Source organism: Erythrolamprus reginae, chromosome 6 (assembly GCF_031021105.1).
Source record: "Erythrolamprus reginae isolate rEryReg1 chromosome 6, rEryReg1.hap1, whole genome shotgun sequence".
NCBI classification, from domain to species: Eukaryota; Metazoa; Chordata; class Lepidosauria; order Squamata; family Dipsadidae; genus Erythrolamprus; species Erythrolamprus reginae.
The window spans coordinates 84314847-84334216 of NC_091955.1; the positions used below are offsets into that span (position 1 = coordinate 84314847).

General features: G+C 40.1%; 1 protein-coding gene across 1 annotated transcript in view; it reads left to right on the forward strand.

Moving 5' to 3' along the window:
* CACNA1C (calcium voltage-gated channel subunit alpha1 C) overlaps positions 1-19370 on the forward strand; it is a 611798-nt gene that overhangs the window by 394742 nt on the left and 197686 nt on the right. Inside the window, 2 exon segments of the mRNA XM_070756479.1 lie at positions 8415-8554; positions 11996-12135. Coding sequence (XP_070612580.1) covers positions 8415-8554; positions 11996-12135 — 280 coding nt within the window.

Genomic DNA, 19370 nt, shown 5'->3' on the forward strand with positions numbered 1-19370 from the left:
ATTATGTTAAGTAGTATGGCACAAAGTAAATGTAAATATGTATTATGTTATGTATTATGTTAGCTTGAATAGATGTTTTTACTCCCCACCTATCTGAATGTGTTACATTTCTTAAGTACAGTATTTTAATACATCTTTGATTCACCTAGTTTTGTGGCAAAACAATACCAGTCCATATAATAAGTGGTTAATACAGTAGTCCCTCACCTATCGCTGGTGTTACGTTCCAGACCTGGCCGCGATAGGTGAAATCCGCGATGGGGAATTTATCGACTGATAGTACTTATTTAAGTATTTATATTGTAATTGTTTGGTAAGTTTTCATTGTTTTAAGTGTTTATAAACCCTTCCCACACAGTATTTATTTTAGATACAGTATTTAAATACAGTATTTACAATTTTAGATATATTTTTTTTTAAAAAACCTGCCGATTGAGTTCGGCGGGCTGTTTAAATCGGCCAATCGACTTCCTCAGAAACCCGCGATGAAGTGAAGCCGCAGTAGGTGAAGCGCGGTATAGCGAGGGACTACTGTATTACCAATACAGTGACATAACTGAGGTTCAAGAAGTACAGGACATTATAGTTGAAGCACGGTAATAATAAAATGCACAGTGTATTAATTTACTCATGGGTCATTATCATCATTTTATGATGAGTCTTGGTGGTGCAGTGGTTAGAGTGCAGTACTGCAAGCTGCTTCTGCTGACTGCTGGCTGTAGTTCAGCAGTTCAAATCTCACCAGGCTCAAGGTTGACTCAGCCTTCCAAGGTGGGTAAAATGACGACCTAGATCAGTGATGGCGAACCTTTTTTTCCTCGGGTGCTGAAAGAGCGTGGGCGTGTGCTATCGCACATGCATAAGTATCTACATTCATAATTCAATGCCTGGAGAGGGCCAAAACAGCTTCCCCCGCCCCCTCGGAGGCCCTCTGGAGGCCAGAAATGGCCTGTTTCCCAACTTCTGGTGGGCCCAGTAGACTCGTGTTTTGTTTTGTTTATTATTATTATTAATTATTATTATTAATTACATTTGTATGCTGCCCCTCTCTGAAGACTCGGAGCGGCTCACAACAAAATACAATGTCACAAATATTAAAAACACATTAAAAACCATTATTAAAACTATACAACTCAGTCATACCATACATAAATCTACCGTAGCCTAGGGTAACTCCTGGCAAAGCCTGGCGACATAGGTGGGTTTTGGGTAGCTTAAGAAAGGCAAGGAGGGTGGGGTCGGTTCTAATCTCCAGGGGGGAGTTTATTCCAGAGGGCCGGGGCCGCCACAGAGAAGGCTCTTCCCCTGGGTCCTGCCAGACGACATTGTTTAGGCGACGGGACCCAGAGAAGGCCAACTCTGTGGGACCTTTTCGGTCGCTGGGATTCGTGCGGCAGAAGACGGTTCCGAAGGTATTCTGGCCCGATGCCACGTTTTGCACTCCCTAGGCTCCGAATGCTTCCCTGGAGCTGGGGGAGAGTAAAAACAACCTCCTCCATCCCCTCGGAGGCTCTCTGGAAGTAACAGAGCCAAAAACCAGCTGGCTGGCACACACATGCATTTTGGAGCTGAGCTAGGGCAATGGCTCACGTGCCAGCAGATATGACTCCGTGTGCCACGTGTGGCACCAGTGCCATAGGTTCTCCATCCCTGACCTAGATTGTTGGAGGTGATATGCTGACTCTGTAAACTGTTTAGAGAGGGCTGTGAAGTGGTATATATGTCTAAGTGCTATTGCTATTTTAGTAATTATTTATCCATTGCAGGATGAAGGCCTTTCCGCGTGTTGCTAACCAATATGGTTCTGAATTTTCTTTTGCCGATTGGGCCCACAATACTTGCTCATGTCATAGATCCATCTTGTTTTAGCCCTCTTTCATGGATGCCTTTTATCAAGTGAAGTCCATTCTATGACTGCTTTGTCCACCTGCCACCTGTTCATCATATCATGTGCCAAGCCCATTTCCATTTCAATTCATTACTCATGAATAATGAATTATTCATTAATGAATTACTCATGAGTATGATGGAGTTTTTTTTTTTAAACCAAATATGTAAACGATATTAGAAACATAGAAGATTGACAGCAGAAAAAACCTCATGGTCCATCTAGTCTGCCCTTATACTATTTCCTGTATTTTATCTTAGGATGGATTTGTGTTTATCCGAGACATGTTTAAATTCAGTTACTGGATTTACCAACCACATCTGCTGGATGTTTGTTACAAGCATCTACTACTCTTTCCATAAAATAATATTTTCTCACATTGCTTCTGATCTTTTCCCCAACTAACCTCAGATTGTGCTCCCTTGTTCTTGTCTTCATTTTCCTATTAAAAACATTTCCCTCCTGAACTTTATTTAACCCTTTAACATATTTAAATGTTTTGATAATGTCCCCCCTTTCCCTTCTGTCCTCCAGACCAGTGTTTTTCAACCAGTGTGCCACGGCACACTACTGTGCCGCGAGACATGGTCAGGTGTGCCGCGAAGCTCAGAGAGAGAAAGAAAGGAAGAAAGAGAGAAAGAAAGCAAGAGAGAGAGAGAAAGAAAGCAAGAGAGAGAGAAAGAGAACAAGAAAAAGAAAGCAAGAGAGAGAGAAAGAGAGGGAGGGAAGGAGAGAGAGAGAAAGACATAGAGGGAGGGAGGGAGAGAGAAAGACAGCAAAAAACAGAGGAAGGAAGGAAGAGAAAGAAAGGGATGGAAAGAGAGAGAAAGAAAGAGGGAGGGAGAGAAAGAGGGAGGGAGAGAGAAATAGAGTGAAAGGGAGGAAGAGAGATATATAATTTTTTGGTCCAAACTTTTTTTAGCCACACCCCCCCCCCCCCACTCAATGTGCCCCAGAGTTTCGTAAATGTAAAAAATGTGCCGCAGCTCAAAAAAGGTTGAAAATCACTGCTCCAGACTATATAGATTGAGTCATTAAGTTTTTCCTGATAAGTTTTATGCTTAAGACCTTCCACTATTTTTGTAGCCCATCTTTGGATATGGAAGGAAGCGGAAGGAAGGAAGGAAGGAAGGAAGGAAGGAAGGAAGGAAGGAAGGAAGGAAGGAAGGAAGGAAGAGGAAGGAAAAGTAGGGGATCAAGATTTCTAGGATAAGCTCACAGTTTGTGAAGCCAAAATAATTTCCGTTCAGTATGAGGTAAAATGGAATTATGAACAAAATCTGTGCCATACTTACTTTTAACATTTAGGGTAGAACAAGGCTCCATGTAATTCAAATATAGCATGAATAGATTGCAAGAAAACCTTTATGTTCATGGAGATAGAGGGATGTATATATAAAAGAATTGTAGATTCAGCTAAAATTGGAAATGGCACAAGGTAAATGTAAATTGTTTCTGAGCCAGGCTGCCTTAACATTCAGTCTGAGGAGAATGAAGCCTGAATATTACTAAGTTCCCCCATTGAGCTGGATTGTCATGGTTCAAAGGAGGTTCTGGAATTCTCCAGAATGTTCCTTCCCAGAACATTTGGCTTTGTAGATTTCTACTTGGTGATTTCATGGACCAGATTCCTTTCCTTGGCGATAGCATTATGTTTATCATCAGCCTCTTCTAGGGTTTTTAAAAATATCATACAGCACTGATATTCCTTAAAGGTCTTCCAAGGAAGGATTAACTAGGCCAAAGATTAACCAGATTTGGATTAGATTCCAAATCTGCCAAGACAAACTGTAGGATTCCAAATGCTGCTGATTTTATTTTGGTATACTGTGTCACTTGTGGTATGCCACATTTAGTGGAGTTTATCTGTTCATCCCCTGGGGTAGGCAAAGTTGGCTCTTCTATGATATGTGGACTTCAACTCCCAGAATTCCTGAGTTAGCATGATAGGCTGAGGAATTCTGGGAGTTGAAGTCCACAAGTCATAGAAGAGCCAGCTTTGCCTACTAGTATCCTAGACTGAATATTGTAATAAATATTTCGTGGGTGTCTCCCCCCCCCCTTTGCTATTAATTACATAAGTAGCAAAAAAATGGGGGGGGGGATCCTAAAATAGCCTTGGTAAGATTAGTTAGAAGAGTTGAATTAGATAATGTCAGGATTAGTACTGTCCTGAGGTAATATTTCATTTACATGGGGAAGGCTGTAATTACTGCAGATGGAAAAGAATGCTGAGTCACCAGGATTAAGCTACAACCTGATTGGCTTAGAAATGTATAAACAGTACTTCACCTTTGCATAGGTGTAATTGGTTGTGTTTCATTGTGATTAGTTAGTAGTGGTTCATAGCTTGTGGTTCATGTAGTTAGTAGTCTGTAGGAAGTGTGGTGTAATATATAGTAAGATAGTATTATGTTCTGTACATAGAAAATAGAACATATATTTTTGATACAAAGAAGAGTAAAACATCTTCAAAAGAATTCCTGCTGCATTGTCTTCGTTCTTCAAAGACTTCAGTTCCTGGTACGCTCATCCAGTTCCTGGTATGGTCACCCAGTAGCTTCCTAAATAACTCTGACAGATAAGTATTTTAGTATAGAGACCAGCATCCAGTGGTACACCCCGAATCTTGGTGTCTCTGCTCCAGGAAGGTTGATTGCCTTGGAAAATGTTATAAACATTACAAACATGATAAAAAGAAGCATATACAGAGGTGGGGTCCTGCGAGTTTGCACCAGTTCTATAGAACCGGTAGCGGGAATTTCCCCCAACTCGCTGAACTGGCAGTGAGGGCCAGCTGGACATGCCCCTGAATCTGCTATCTCGGCAGCACCATAGGTGCCGCCCTGTTGGTTTTTGCTTCTGCGCATGTGCTGAAGCTGGTTTTTGCTTCTGTGCATGCGCAGAAGCTGGGTTTTTAGCATGCACGCGCATGTGTTCAGCACATCAGGAAACAAACCGGCAGTGAGCTAAGGCAGAACACACACACACACCCATGGGCATATATTACTTAGAACTAGAAAAATGGAATGCTGAATTGTGTGTGTTAACTTAATCATCCAACACTTTTACAAGTGCATAGTTGCCGTACATCATATTGCACATTTTCAGTTTACTTTAAAGATGATATCTCAGAAATAAGTGCACTAAAAAACATACTCAGCTAGATTGCCAGCTTTTTAAAAGCCATTAATATGTGGGCGATTGGTGATAGATCACTTGATTTTGTACTCATCCGCAAAATACTGTAGACATTTATTATGCATCATATATACTATAACTTCAGATTTAAGTTGAGCCATTTATACAAATAGTGAAAATTGATTTTCCTTAGAAAATCATCCCTAGAAATACTGTAGACATTTATTATGCATCATGCATACTATAACTTCAAATTTAAGTAGAAGCAATTATACAAATAGTGAAGATTGATTTTCTTTAGTCATTGTCAATTTAGCATATAAATATGATTGGGTGAACAATCTGGCTAGATCAGAGCCTTATTCCAATTTTATTTTGCTGCTAAGAAAAAAATTGTTTGGTCTAATAGTTAAAGCACCAGAAACTAGAAACAGGAGGCTCTGAGTTCAAGTCCTGCCATAGACATGAAAACCAATCCTCAAATCTTGATCAGCACCATAGCATGGAACACATTCTTCAGCCTTCCATAAAACAATTCAATTCAATTCAATTTATTAGATTTGTATGCCGCCCCTCTCCGAAGACTCGGGGCTGCTCACAACAACGATAAAAACAATATTACAATGGCACAAATCTAATATTAAAAATAACTAAAAACCTTATCATAATTAAAAACCAAACAGCACATACATATCAAACATAAATAATAATGAGCCTGGGGGAAGATGTCTCAAATCCCCCAATTATTTATCACATGAAATAATTAGCAACTGAGCTCAACAAAATCTCTGCATTGAGTGTTCACATGTATAATACGCTATTTTTAAAGACAACAAGAAAAAAATGATGTAAATATTGAAATGGGGAAACTTTCAAACGTAGAAAGAATGGAAGATGACTGAGGACTCAGTGGATATTCTGCTGTATTTGGAATAATTCTGGAGCTTGTGGAAAGAACAAAGCCCAACATAAAAAGCAATGTAACGCATTTGTCCAAAATAATTGAAGACTACTGTATCTCAGAATGGTGATCATTTTTTTTAATCAATTGCATTTCAGTGTCAATATCTGGAAGTAATTTGTTGGCTAGGCTGTATCTTTGACAGGGCAAGAGAGGAAGTACAGATTTCATCTGCTTCCTTGCTGAGAAAGATGAACTACGATTGAGATAGTGCAGACAATAAGCATGTTCTCTCTGTGTTTACAGGCTTTAAATCATTTCCCTCTGGCACCATGTACTGTTAATTACAATATAGTCCTGAGAATGGAACTGCCGTTCAGGTTTTTCCATTGCAATGTTATAGGTTACAAAAGAAACTTTATATTCTGACATTAACAAATACAGTGATTGTTTAATATTAAATCCAGATTACTCATGCTCTGTCCTTATTTTAGATCCTCTCTAGCAACTCACGTCTCAAAATAGTGAGGTAGCATCTCTGCACACACAAATACACATAGGCCTCCAGGCACATGGGCTTACACCCCCCCCCCCCCCAAAAGAAGAAGGGTTTAGAGAACTGCCCAGGATCTTGGTCCATCAGTTTCCTATCTCCAACTTCCTGAAATAAGTATTGTTGTTCCTTAAACTAATAAAATAAACATCTGAATTTCAAATTAGACTTTGATCTGCAAACCACAATTGACTAACATACACCTCTGTGCATCTTTTCTTAATCTATGTGTAAACTGGAAATAGATACTTACCAATAGCCAATCATACCAAATAATTTGAATATTGTATTGCAAGTTGAAAAATTCTTAGTAATACAAGTTGTCAGCTATTTTTTAAAGCTTTTATTAAGGTCCAGAAGCTTGGTTTGACATCTGATCCCAGTGAAACTTTGCTGTATTTTGAGGTTGATATCATATGGTTTGGGTTATGGACAACTGTGAGATCAGCAAGCAACCAGCTGTTCTCCTGTAAGCAGCTGTTCTATTTCTCCCTGAGTAGTTAGAGCCTATTAAGAATTAAGAGCATATGTAAATGGCAGCTTCTTTAGTGACTACAGCAGATAGATGTGGAAGCATCAGTTTACACATTTTAGCAAAGACCAAGATTTTGTCCTTAGCGTTATGGATTTCTTCCTGGGCTTCCCTGGCTTTTTTTTTCTTCTGAAATAAGATCACCAGGTATCCTGGAATTAATTGCCATGGCAGTGCTGCTTTCGAGGTAATGTTCCTGTGCTCACACATCCAAACAGGAACTACCCTATTTCCAAGGAACTTGTTCTGGCAGGCTGGCAATTAGCAGAAGCAACTGATCATTGTTCATGGCCGCTTGTGAATATTTGCATAGGACAATCATATAATAGCTGTTCAAATGACTGCTAAAAGCAGCAAAGCAAAACAAAATCTCTAACATAACAGAATAACCGAGTTGGAAAGGAGGTCTAATCCAACCTCCTTGCTCATGCAGTAGACCCTATATCTTCAGGACCGTCTTCTGCCTCATGTATCCCAGTGACCGGTTAGGTCGCACAGTCGGCCTTTTCCAGGTCTCATTGGCCAAACAATGCCAAGTGACAGGTCCATGGGGAAGAGCCTTCTCTGTTGTGGCCCAGATCCCCTGAACCAACTTCCCCCAGAGATTCGTACTCCCCCCACTCTCCTCGCGTTCCGAAAGATGTTAAAAACACATTTATGCTTGGGGCCGTGAGCATTAGTTCCTCTCCGGCCAGTACCATGAATGAGGGATGACTGATTGTTTTATATTAGGTTTTATTTTTCTCAATGTTTTAATTGAAAATTAACCAAATTAAAATATTTATTTATTTATTTATTTATTTATTAGATTTGTATGCCGCCCCTCTCCGAAGACTCAGGGCGGCTAACAACAATATAAAAAGACAATGTAAACAAATCTAATATTAAAAATAATCTAAAAAACCCCAATTTAAAGAACCACTCATACATACAAGCATACCATGTATAAATTCTATAAACCTAGGGGGAAGGGAAATTTCAATTCCCCCATGCCTGAGGACAGAGGTGGGTTTTAAGGAGCTTGCGAAAGGCAAGGAGGGTGGGGGCAACTCTGATATCTGGGGGGAGCTGGTTCCAGAGGGTCGGGGCCGCCACAGAGAAGGCTCTTCTCCTGGGTCTCGCCAAATAACTATATTTTGACTTTAATTTTGTTGTTTAAAAGTTATTTAAAAGTTGTTTCACTGTAACTGGTTATAGAAATGGATGGCAAATTATTATTGTTATTTGTAAATGATTTGGCTTGCGTTTAGCAAGAACAGCAAGAAATGACAGTCCTGTCAAAAAGACAATTGTTTTGACTTGGAAATGTAGCCCTCTCTTTCTCCTATGATGTAATATTTCCTGAAATCTTCCAAAGTTAACCACCATGTTCCATGTTTTCTTTTTCTTTTCACTGCAGGAACGAGTGGAATATCTCTTTCTCATAATTTTTACAGTGGAAGCATTTTTAAAAGTAATAGCATATGGACTTCTCTTTCATCCTAATGCTTACCTCCGGAATGGCTGGAATTTACTAGATTTTATAATTGTGGTAGTAGGGTGAGTATCTGCCTTTCAATCTTTAAGAAACAGCTGCTGTTGTTCTATTTCAAAAATCCTCCACAGAGATATTTGTAAATTTTATATTATATTACTATGATGAGTACATAGATAAAATAGTGCTTCTTCCTGCCTATCAATCTCTACCATCGCCTTTTGTAGGAGATTCTATGTTTTAAAACACGGCTGTCATGTGGATGCTTAATATTTGAAGTATTTCAGATGCAGAGGTGCATTTAGTATGCAGCATCAAAATCCCATACATATCACCCTCATTAAAGATAAACATACTGTATTTGGAGTTGATACACCATCCTGTGAACATCATTCCTGCCAAATTGAGATTGGCCCCTGGGAGTTGAAGTCCATATATGTATTTTAAAATTTTCAAGGTTGAGAAAGATTGCCTTGCAATATAGAAAGGGTACAGATTGCAGCCAAAAATGTGTGCATTGATTAATGTATTTGTAAGATTGACTCAGGCCGCTGTCTTTCTGAGATCGATAAAATGAGGACCCAGATTGTTGGGGGCAATATGCTCACCCTGTAAACCACTTAAAGAATGCTCTAAAGCAGTGATTTTCAACCTTTTTTGAGCCGCGGCACACTTTTTACATTTACAAAATCCTGGGGCACACCACCAACCAAAATGACACAAATCTAATAAATAAATAAATACATACATACATACATACATACATACATACATACATACATACATAAATAACCCCCTCATATATATAATCCCATGTAACATCCCCTTATAAATACAGTCAATCATCAATCATCCCTCCTGAAATTTATACCGCTGTCTCATTTATGGGTACTTCTCCTGTCTTTCCCCCTTTTCTCTCTCATGTTTCTCATTTCTCTCTCTTCCTCCCTTTTTCCCTCATTCCTTCTCCCTTTCACTTCTCCTCTTTTTCCATCCCTGTCTCTCTCCCCCCCTTATGTGTGTGTATGTATACACACTCCAACCATTTCCAAAACCAGGTGAGGGCTGGGGTTTAATTCTCTTTTATTCTTTTCAAAAACAGGTGAGGGCTGGGGGGGTTTTCTTATTATTTGGGTGCTTTTTACCATATGCTTCAAGAATCACCTCTCTCTCTCTCTTGTTTCTCTCTCCTCTCATTCTCTGCCTCAATCATTTTCTCATTTCTCCTCCCCTTTTTGTTCTCATTCCTCTCTCTCTCTCCTTTCCTCTTCCTGTCTCTCTTGCTATCTTTTTTTCTCTCTCTCTCTTGCTTTCTTTCAGTATCTCTTGCTATCTCTTTTTCTCTCTTGCTTTTCTTCTCGTGCTTTTTCTTGTTCTTTCTCTCTCTCTGTTGCTCTCTCTCATTCTCTTATTTTCTCTCTCTCTCTTTTCTTTCTCTCTCTCTTAGTCTCTCTCTCTCTCTTGTTCTCTCTTATTTTCTTTCTCTCTCTTTCATGCTTTCTCTCTCTTGTTCTTTATCACTCTCTCTCTCTCTCTCTGTTGCTCTCTCTTGTTCTCTCTCTTCCTTTCTTCTCTGTGGAGGCCAGCGAAGGTTTCCCTTAGTTTGAATGTTCCGAGCAAGCAGCCCCTTTACTGACAGCCCGGGACAGGACTGTGAGAGGGGTGGGCGTTCCCACAGCGCTTGGAGCGGCTAGCGGCCGGATCGCCAGCGCCGCTGCAGCCACCGCTCTGGAAGAAGCCGCACCCCAAAAAAGCTTGAGAGAAGGAAGGATCGGGCTGGCGGGGACAGCCACAAGTGGAAGCCTCAGCCCTGGAGCCCCCTCGCGCCCATGGCTTCTCGTCGATGTCTCTGCCTGCCCGATCCGCTGGAGTGCTAATAGCAGCGGCGGGCAGGAGCCCCCCCCCCGCTATTCCCGCCGCCGCCACCGCTATTAGCACTCCCGCGGATCGGGCAGGCAGAGGCATCGATGAGAAGCCATGGGTGCGAGGGGGCTCCAGGGCTGAGGCTTCCACTTGCAGGCCCCCCCCCTATTCCCGCCGCCGCCGCTATTAGCACTCCCGATGCCATTGCCACCGTGGGGAGGCAGGGGCAGCCGCGGCTCCCTTTACTCCTACTGCCGCACCTCCCTGCCCCTGCCTCCCCACGGTGCCTCCGGCCAAACGCGCCTCTGGCTTCTCCGCCCTGCCCCATTGCCCGCCCACTCTCCTCCGCCGCCGCCTCCTGCCTTGGGGCGAGGAGTCCGGGACTGTGTGGCTTTGCGCCATGAAGAGAAAACGGCAGCAGGGAAAAGTCGGCCGTTTTCTCTTCATGGCGCAAAGCCACACAGTCCCGGACTCCCGGCCAAACGCGCCCCTGGCTTCTCCCCCCTGCCCCATTGCCCGCCCGATCCGCCCACTCTCCTCCGCCGCCTCTCGCCGCGGCACACCTGACGGTGTGTCGCGGCACACCAGTGTGCCGCGGCACACCGGTTGGGAAACGCTGCTCTAAAGAACTATGAAGTGGCATATAAGTCTAAGTGCTATTGCTATTTCTATTAAATCGATTCTGTTAAATTTGACATTGATTCTTCTAAGCACGTCTGGGAGTTTATGTTATGGCTGTCAACAAATATATTTCTAACAGGGCACATGTACATTTTAGTTGTTTGTTTGTTTGAATTTATATTTATTTATTGATTGATTGATTTTGTCCAGTACACAATGAGGGTTTTAGTGGGTATATATCTATATACACATAGTAAAATACATGATGAAGGTTATAGAGGAGATACTCATAGTAAAATATATCTAAGAAATAATAGAAAAGAAGATATAGTAATAGAACATATCAATGAAATGAGACTCATACAGCAGAAGGCGGTCCTGCAAGTAATCTGGCCCGACCTTTATAGGTCTTTTACCAACACTTTGAATTGTGTCCAGAAACATTTTGTCTATATCATCGTTGTACATATCATAAAGAAATATGAATGTTCTGTTTGATTTCCTGATGGAGGATTTTCTGCATTATATAAGGTACAATGGTACGTCTACCTAAGAACACCTCTACCTACGAACTTTTCTAGATAAGAACCGGGTGTTCAAGATTTTTTTGTCTCTTATCAAGAACCATTTTCCACTTACAAATCTGAGCCTCTGAAACTGTAACCGGAAAAGGCAGGGAGAAGCTTCCCTGGGGCCTCTCTAGGAATCTCCTGGGTGGAAACGAGGCCGGAAAAGGTGGGGAGAGGCTTCCATGGGGCCTCTCTAGGAATCTCCTGGGAGGAAAGAGGGCCTCCACTCTCCCTGTGATTTCCCCAACCGCATGCATTATTTGCTTTTACATCAATTCCTATGGGAAAAATTGCTTCTTCTTACAAACTTTTCTACTTAAGAACCTGGTCATGGAACGAATTAAGTTCGCAAGTAGAGGTATCATTATATCTTGATTGTTTCTTTCTCCATATGGTATGCTAACCATTTTATTGTTTTGTTTTGTTTGTTTTTCATCCCTTTCCCTTCCGCAGGCTTTTTAGTGCAATTTTAGAACAAGCAACCAAAGCAGATGGGGTAAATTCACTGGGAGGTAAAGGCGCTGGATTTGATGTTAAAGCACTTAGAGCTTTCCGCGTGCTGCGCCCTTTACGGCTGGTATCTGGAGTTCCTAGTAAGTGACCAATTCATATTTTTTTTGTTATTATTGGTGGTGGTGGTTTTAGGAGCAAAGACTGATACTGTGAAAAAGACCCCGAAATAAATAATTTAGAGAAGTATTCCATCCATAATGTGAACATTAATTTCAAGGCTAAGCAAATGTTGTTCATAGCTGAGGTTATCATTCTAGTCAAATAATTAAAAAGAATAAGGTCGAAATGTCAGGTAAGAGAAATGGATTATTGTAAGAGTGGAATGCTATGTTGGTCATGTGAGACTGAGCTATTTCTTCAGGATATGAAATAACGTATCAGTTTAAAGTCATGCAAAATGAATATGAAATCATTATAATGAATCTACTGTAAATTAAATCAGTGCGACAAGTCAGATGCTGGCTCTGAGGTTTATGCTTATTAATAATCTCATAAATGGCTGACCAGTTGAAGAAATCTCCCCATGCAATGCCTGCCTGTTCTTTAATGCATTAGACTTTCTCAAAAGTCTGGGCATTTGATTGATCATTTTAATACAGTGATGTGATAGGAGCATTATTTCCTGTCTGATATATTATTTTGTTTTATTATTTTTATTTATTGTATCACCACTTAACTGATTTAAGATGTTTGACTGATTACTTAGCTCAAATCATTATTATACTGCATTTCTAATCTCTCACATCTGGTTGTAAGAAAAAGTAGATAGGAATGGTACAACTTTGGATTAGATTGGACTGATTGGGGTGATGTAGGGTCTCCTGCTTGAGCAGTGGGGTTGGACTAGATGACCTAAAGGTACCTTTCAACTCTAATAATAAAATTAAAAAAACATAAACTAGAATTGCCGGGCCTGTTGAACATCTACACTAAGCCACTAACTGAGCTCATCTGACAGTATGCTGATGATACCAAGCTTTAGTATTTCCATCTATGGCCACCCAAAACGTGCTGTGGATATTGTGTCTTGATGTTTGAATGCTGTTGGGGCTCTGGGAGCTTGGATGAAGAAGAATCAACTTCAGCTCAACTCTAGCAAGACTGTCAGCCTTCAATTTCTGGGGGTTTTCCATATTTGGTTCTAGATGGTTACATAATCACCAATATGGTATAAACATTTCCACTTGGAAATGTTGGTTGAGGCAGGCAGGGTTCCCTTGGGTACCATTTGTTGGGGGTCAAGGGAAAGGGAGGGTTCTGCCTTCTCCTTCTGCTCAAGATGCCCATGGACAATTGGTGGGCCACTGTGTGACACAGAATGCTGGACTCGATGGGCTTTGGCCTGATTCAGCATGGCTCTTCTTATGTTCTTATGTTCTAAAGTACTTTTTCATCCTCTTTAGTATGATGGTATCATTCTTCTTTCTCTGTTGCCTATGAGTAGCATATGCTACTGAACAGAAGAGAATATTTGTAGCTCAGGAATAACTTATGAAGTTCTTGGTGGTCTCTGAGTTTGGTTGTTTAATTACAATAACGAGGTAACATCCTCAGTGCTACTTCGCTGGACTTCTCACTTTTCCTCTCATAAGCACTATGTGGCCATTAGGGAGATGCTGCAAAACTCACCCTTTACACACCTTCAGCACATATGTAATGATGCCTTGTCATGTACTGTAGAGAGGGCAGATGTTACAACAACCTTAGACACTCTGGATCAGCCTTTGAGTGAACCCTGCATTTCTAGTTCTATTCACATGTGAAACATCAGATTCAATTATCAGAAAAATGTAAATCTAAGCACGCCAATGATGCTGCTGTGAAAATGGAAGTGTTTAAAAACTGGAGCTTGATATTAGAGGCTGAAGTCCTTCAAGACATAAAGAATAATAGCTGCTTGCCACAAGTGTCATTGTCTTCAGTGATAACTATGCATCCATTGCCTTCAACCTTAGTGCTTTTACTACTTTTGGATCACTTCTGATGCCTCCTCAACTCCTGAAATCCTACCGTTGATGACTATTCCAACTAAACCTAAGGACCACCCCTGGAGATCACTCATTTTTTCTTTTACTCAAGATGTTTGTTCCTGTCTGGAAGAATTGCTGCCTACGGTTCAAGGCTAGAAGCAAGTATTAAGCAATTACAAGACTGGTTTTAGAAGATTATATTGGCTTTGATTGGCTAACGGCCACTCAAAACATTTTCTATCCATTTCCTTCCTTTATTTCTACTTCTGTAACTTAACTGCAGGGTCTCCGGATCAGCAATTCACCCACTTCCTCTGCTTAGGTAACCAGCTTCCTTATCCAAGCATGCTCAGAAATCTTCATCATTTTTTTCCATCTTCTCCGAGTATACAGAGAGGGGCGGCATACAAATCTAATAAATTATTATTATTATTATTATTATTATTATTATTATTATTATTATTATTATTATGTCAGTACAACACAGCAAACGAGATCACTATGCTGGATTTCATATTTCATCACCAGTCGGGCGCTTCCCAAGCACCTAGGACTGCGTGATGTAGCGGCGAATTATGTTTGCCGATCCCAATAAAGCAGCCTTTTGCAATTGACAGATGGAGATTTTGTCAATTCCGATGGTTTTCAAATGTCCGCTGAGATCCTTTGGTACTGCGCCAAGTGTGCCAAGTACCACTGGGACCACTTTCACTGGCTTATGCTAGAGTTGTTGCAGCTCGATTTTTAGATCTTCGTATTTCGCTAATTTCTCTAGCTGCTTCTCCTCAATTCTGCTGTCTCCTGGGATTGCGATGTCAATGATCCATACTTTCTTTTTCTCCACAATCACAATGTCTGGTGTGTTATGCTTCAGAATTCGGTCAGTCGGAAGTCGGAAGTCCCACAGTAGTTTTGCTTGCTCATTTTCGACCACTTTTTCAGGCTTATGATCCCACCAGTTCTTTGCCACTGGTAAATGGCAGTTCCGGCACAGGTTCCAGTGGATCATCTGTGCCACAATAATAATAATATAATAATAAAATAATAATAATAATAATTATTATTATTATTATTATTCTGAATGTGCAGAGAAAGCCACTAAACCTAAACTTCCATGGAAGTTTTGTGATTGAAAATTCCTGCAAAGTGGAGAGAATTCATCCCAAATCTGGATGTGTTGTTGGAAATATTGCTATACTGCTTATATTTGAATATCTTTGCTTTCTCTCTTGACTAAAATAAATCACTTTGGCAGAAACAAAGGATTTTTATCTACTGCAGAAACTGAACAGGCTGTTGCCTTACTGTCTCAGTGTTTTTCCCAATGAATTATAGGTATATTTTTGCTTTTAATCTTTCTGCAACTATTAGAGACTCTTCCCTAATTCATTTTTCCCCTCACTTTTTCTCAACAGACGATCGAGTTTTCAAAGCTTGGTACTGATAGAAGGATACATGAGATAACGTCTAAATCATTAACATTATTTACTTTCTTCATTCTATCTGGTCACCCCTGTTTTTCTTAATAAAGAGCATACCCATGAGAGCTTTGCCAAATGTTCAAGTGTGTTTTGGATTGGTCTGAATTGTTCTACAATCACCTGTCCAACTGTTTATCTTGCACCTGTATGCAGCCGCAGTCAATCTGTTGAAGGCTCATGTTATTCTTTTCCCATATAATGTCATCAAATCAGGGGTCATCTGAATACATTTAATGTCAAATGACATTTATTTATTTGTTTGTTTGTTTGTTTTGTCCAATACATAATACACAATGAAGAGAAAGATATGTAATAATATAAGTAAAGAAAAGAATAGAAGAAAAGATATAAAAGTATAGGTGAACATATTTGAAAGGAAGAAAAGATAAATGAGATAAGGAGAGACAATTGGACAGGGGACGGAAGGCACACTGGTGCACTTATGCACGCCCCCTTACTGACCTCTAAGGAACCTGGAGAGGTCAATCGTGGATAGTCTAAGGGAAAAATGTTGGGGGTTAGGGGTTGACACTACTGAGTCAGGTAATGAGTTCCACGCTTCGACAACTCGGTTGCTGAAGTCATATTTTTTACAGTCAAGTTTGGAGCGGTTAATATTAAGTTTGAATCTGTTGCGTGCTCTTGTGTTGTTGCGATTGAAGCTGAAGTAGTCATTGACAGATAGAACGTTGCAGCATATGATCTGTTGGGCAATACTTAGATCGTGTTTTAGGCGATGTAGTTCTAAGCTTTTAAGTCTGCTTTCGTAGGGTATTCTGTTTCGAGTGGAGGAGTGAAGGGCTCTTCTGGTGAAGTATCTTTGGACATTTTCAAGGGTGTTGATGTCTGAGATGTGGTATGGGTTCCAGACAGATGAACTGTATTCAAGGATGGGTCTGGCAAAAGTTTTGTAGGCTCTGGTGAGTAGTGTGAGATTGCCAGAGCAGAAGCTGCATAGGATCAGGTTAACAACTCTAGAAGCCTTTTTGGCGATATTGTTGCAGTGAGCTTTGGCACTTAGATCATTTGATAGTAGTATTCCAAGGTCTTTTACTGAGTGGGGGTTGGCTGTGAGATTTTGTTTATTCAGTTTATATATGAGGTTCGGATTCTTTTTGCTGATGTGGAGGGTAGAACATTTGCTGGTTGATATTTGAATTTGCCATGTGATAGACATGTAGCCAGATAAACTATATCACCTAATTAATGATAGAAAACATTCATTTAGGGCAGGAGTCAGCAACCTTAAACATTCAAAGAGCCACAAATAACCTAACCAGAAGTCCCCTGTTCAATTCTGGAGCCAACTGGAAGTCCAGCTCCCCCACCATAGAGTCTCCACCTAACACAGCGTCCTTTTTCCTTTACCTGTCCTAACCAAAAGCCCTATCAATTGTGGAGCTGGCAGGTGACAGGGAACCCCAGCAGAGGGATGAAAGGGCCACATTTGTCTCCAGAGCCATAGGTTGCTGACCCCTGATGTAAAGGAATACTGTACTAGTTTTAATTGCATTGTCCCCTTTCTGAATAGCAGAGCCCAGCTTGTTTTATGAGATTCATTAGCTTTGATTGGGATCATAAAACTGTGCAGGAATTGTTCCAGGTAGACTTTTGCAAAGTATGAGTGATTTGGGGCAATTTGGCACCAGATTTAATATGTGGAAAGAGCCTTTTATCTTGTGATTCCATGGATAATAAGCAAAAAAAAAGTTCTAATTATAATGGAAATAAAATGTACATATTAACACTTTCTGTCGCAAAGTAGACATAAAACTGCACAGAGTGTACACAGACAACAAGGAATGGCTGCCAGCCTTTGCCAATTAAACAACTGTTTATTGGGGAATAATAAGTAGAGTTTGTATCAGACAATGATTAAGGAAATAGAACACCTTGCTTGTTCACCAAAAGGGCATTTCTAAAATGCTGCTTTTTAGCTATTCGGGTTCCAAATGGCTGGTCATTCAAGAAGCTTATCTGCAATTCTGTTTGATCACATGTACTGGACATTAAATATGGCATTGAAGCACAAGCTGACAATTGAATTGCCTTCTGAAAGGCAATGATATGTTTCTAGAGAATAAACTAAACAAATCCACATTGTAGGTGCATGAATGGGAGACACTGCAATTAAAATTTATGAAGAGTGGAACATGCCTATATTGGCTTTATTATCCCAAATACACTACAATTCTAGTATCTAAATCTCTGTATTTTTTATCATATTCTGAAAGGGGGGGAAACATGTATTCTTTGTGTTTTTAATATTTATAGAAACGCCATCACTCTACTAAACAAATGTCAACACTGTCAAACTTTTTACTAAGTCTGCACTTCTATTTCTACTAGTTTTTTCTCATCATTCCTATCATCCTTTTCCTCCCACTTAGGACTGTATGACTGTAATTTGGCGCTTGTATCCTAAGATTTTTATTAATATTGATTGTTTCTTCATTGCTTATTTGACCCCTATGACAATCATTAAGTGTTGTATCGCACGATTCTTGACAAATGTATATTTTCTTTTATGTACACTGAAAGCATATGCAGCAAGACAAATTCCTTGTGTGTCCAATCACACTTGGCCAATAAAGAATTCTATTCTATTCTATTAAACTGGGGGCACAGAAGGATCTGTGGGTGGGAAGATGTTCTCAAGTAGGAGGAAATATCTACCTGTATGGAAGGACTCAACTTGGAGTTTCCAAAGTTTGATTTGTGTATGAAAAAGTAGTCAGAAAGGTAATCTAAGCTCATACTGTCAAAGTATAGAGCTATGTTCGTCAGCCAGGGAACTTCCAAATGTTTAGATTTAAGTCCTCAGCAAGCATAGCCATTCTTGAAGTTGAACTCTACACAAACAATGTCGTCTGGCGGGACCCAGGGGAAAAGCCTTCTCTGTGGCGGCTCCGACCCTCTGGAATCAACTCCCCCCAGAGATTAGCACTGCCCCCACCCTCCTTGCCTTTTGTAAACTCCTTAAAACCCACCTCTGTTGTCAGGCTTGGGGAAACTGAGACATCCCCTCCTTGCCTATGTAATTTTGTGCATGATATGACTGTGTGTATGTATTTTATCTACTGGGGTTTTTTTTCTTTTTAGACTTTGTAATGTAAAACTGTTATTTTAGATTTTAATTATTAGATTTGTTACCATGTATTGTTTTTATCACTGTTGTGAGCTGCCCCGAGTCTACGGAGAGGGGCAGCATACAAATCTAATTAATAATAATAATAATAATAATAATAATAATAATAATAATAATAATAATAATGAGAAGGAGGAGGAGGAGGAGGAGAAGAAGAAGAAGAAGAAGAAGAAGAAGAAGAAGAAGAAGAAGAAGAAGAAGAAGAAGAAGAAGAAGAAGAAGAAGAATCGGAAATTGTTGCAGTTGGGAAGCCCTGGCCTGGAGTGTGCTGTGACATACACAATTGAGATTCATTTGAATCTGAGTTCCAAATCTGTGCTAGAAGAATGCCGTATTCAGTTCAAAAATTTGACAGGGCGTTCGGACTTCGTATGTTGTATTGTTTGGCAAGAATTAGGAAATGTGATTGTTCTCCCATTACACAATTCAAGCATTTATTAGAAGTGATACCAGTGGTTATTTAAAAAACAGGTTAATAAGCAGTTACAGCAAAGTACTGGGTATATTTACCCAGGTACAAGTCTCAGTATGTTCATTATGGCTGATAAATGTAATTAGGATCACAGACTTAAATTTATACAGCATGTAAAATTGCAGTCCTCTACACTGAGTTTAATTGGTCATCCAAGGAAAATTTTCCAAAGACTTCCACTGCATACGTATTATTGAAATCAAATTTAAAGATACTACAGTAATCACTGGGTGGATTATACTCT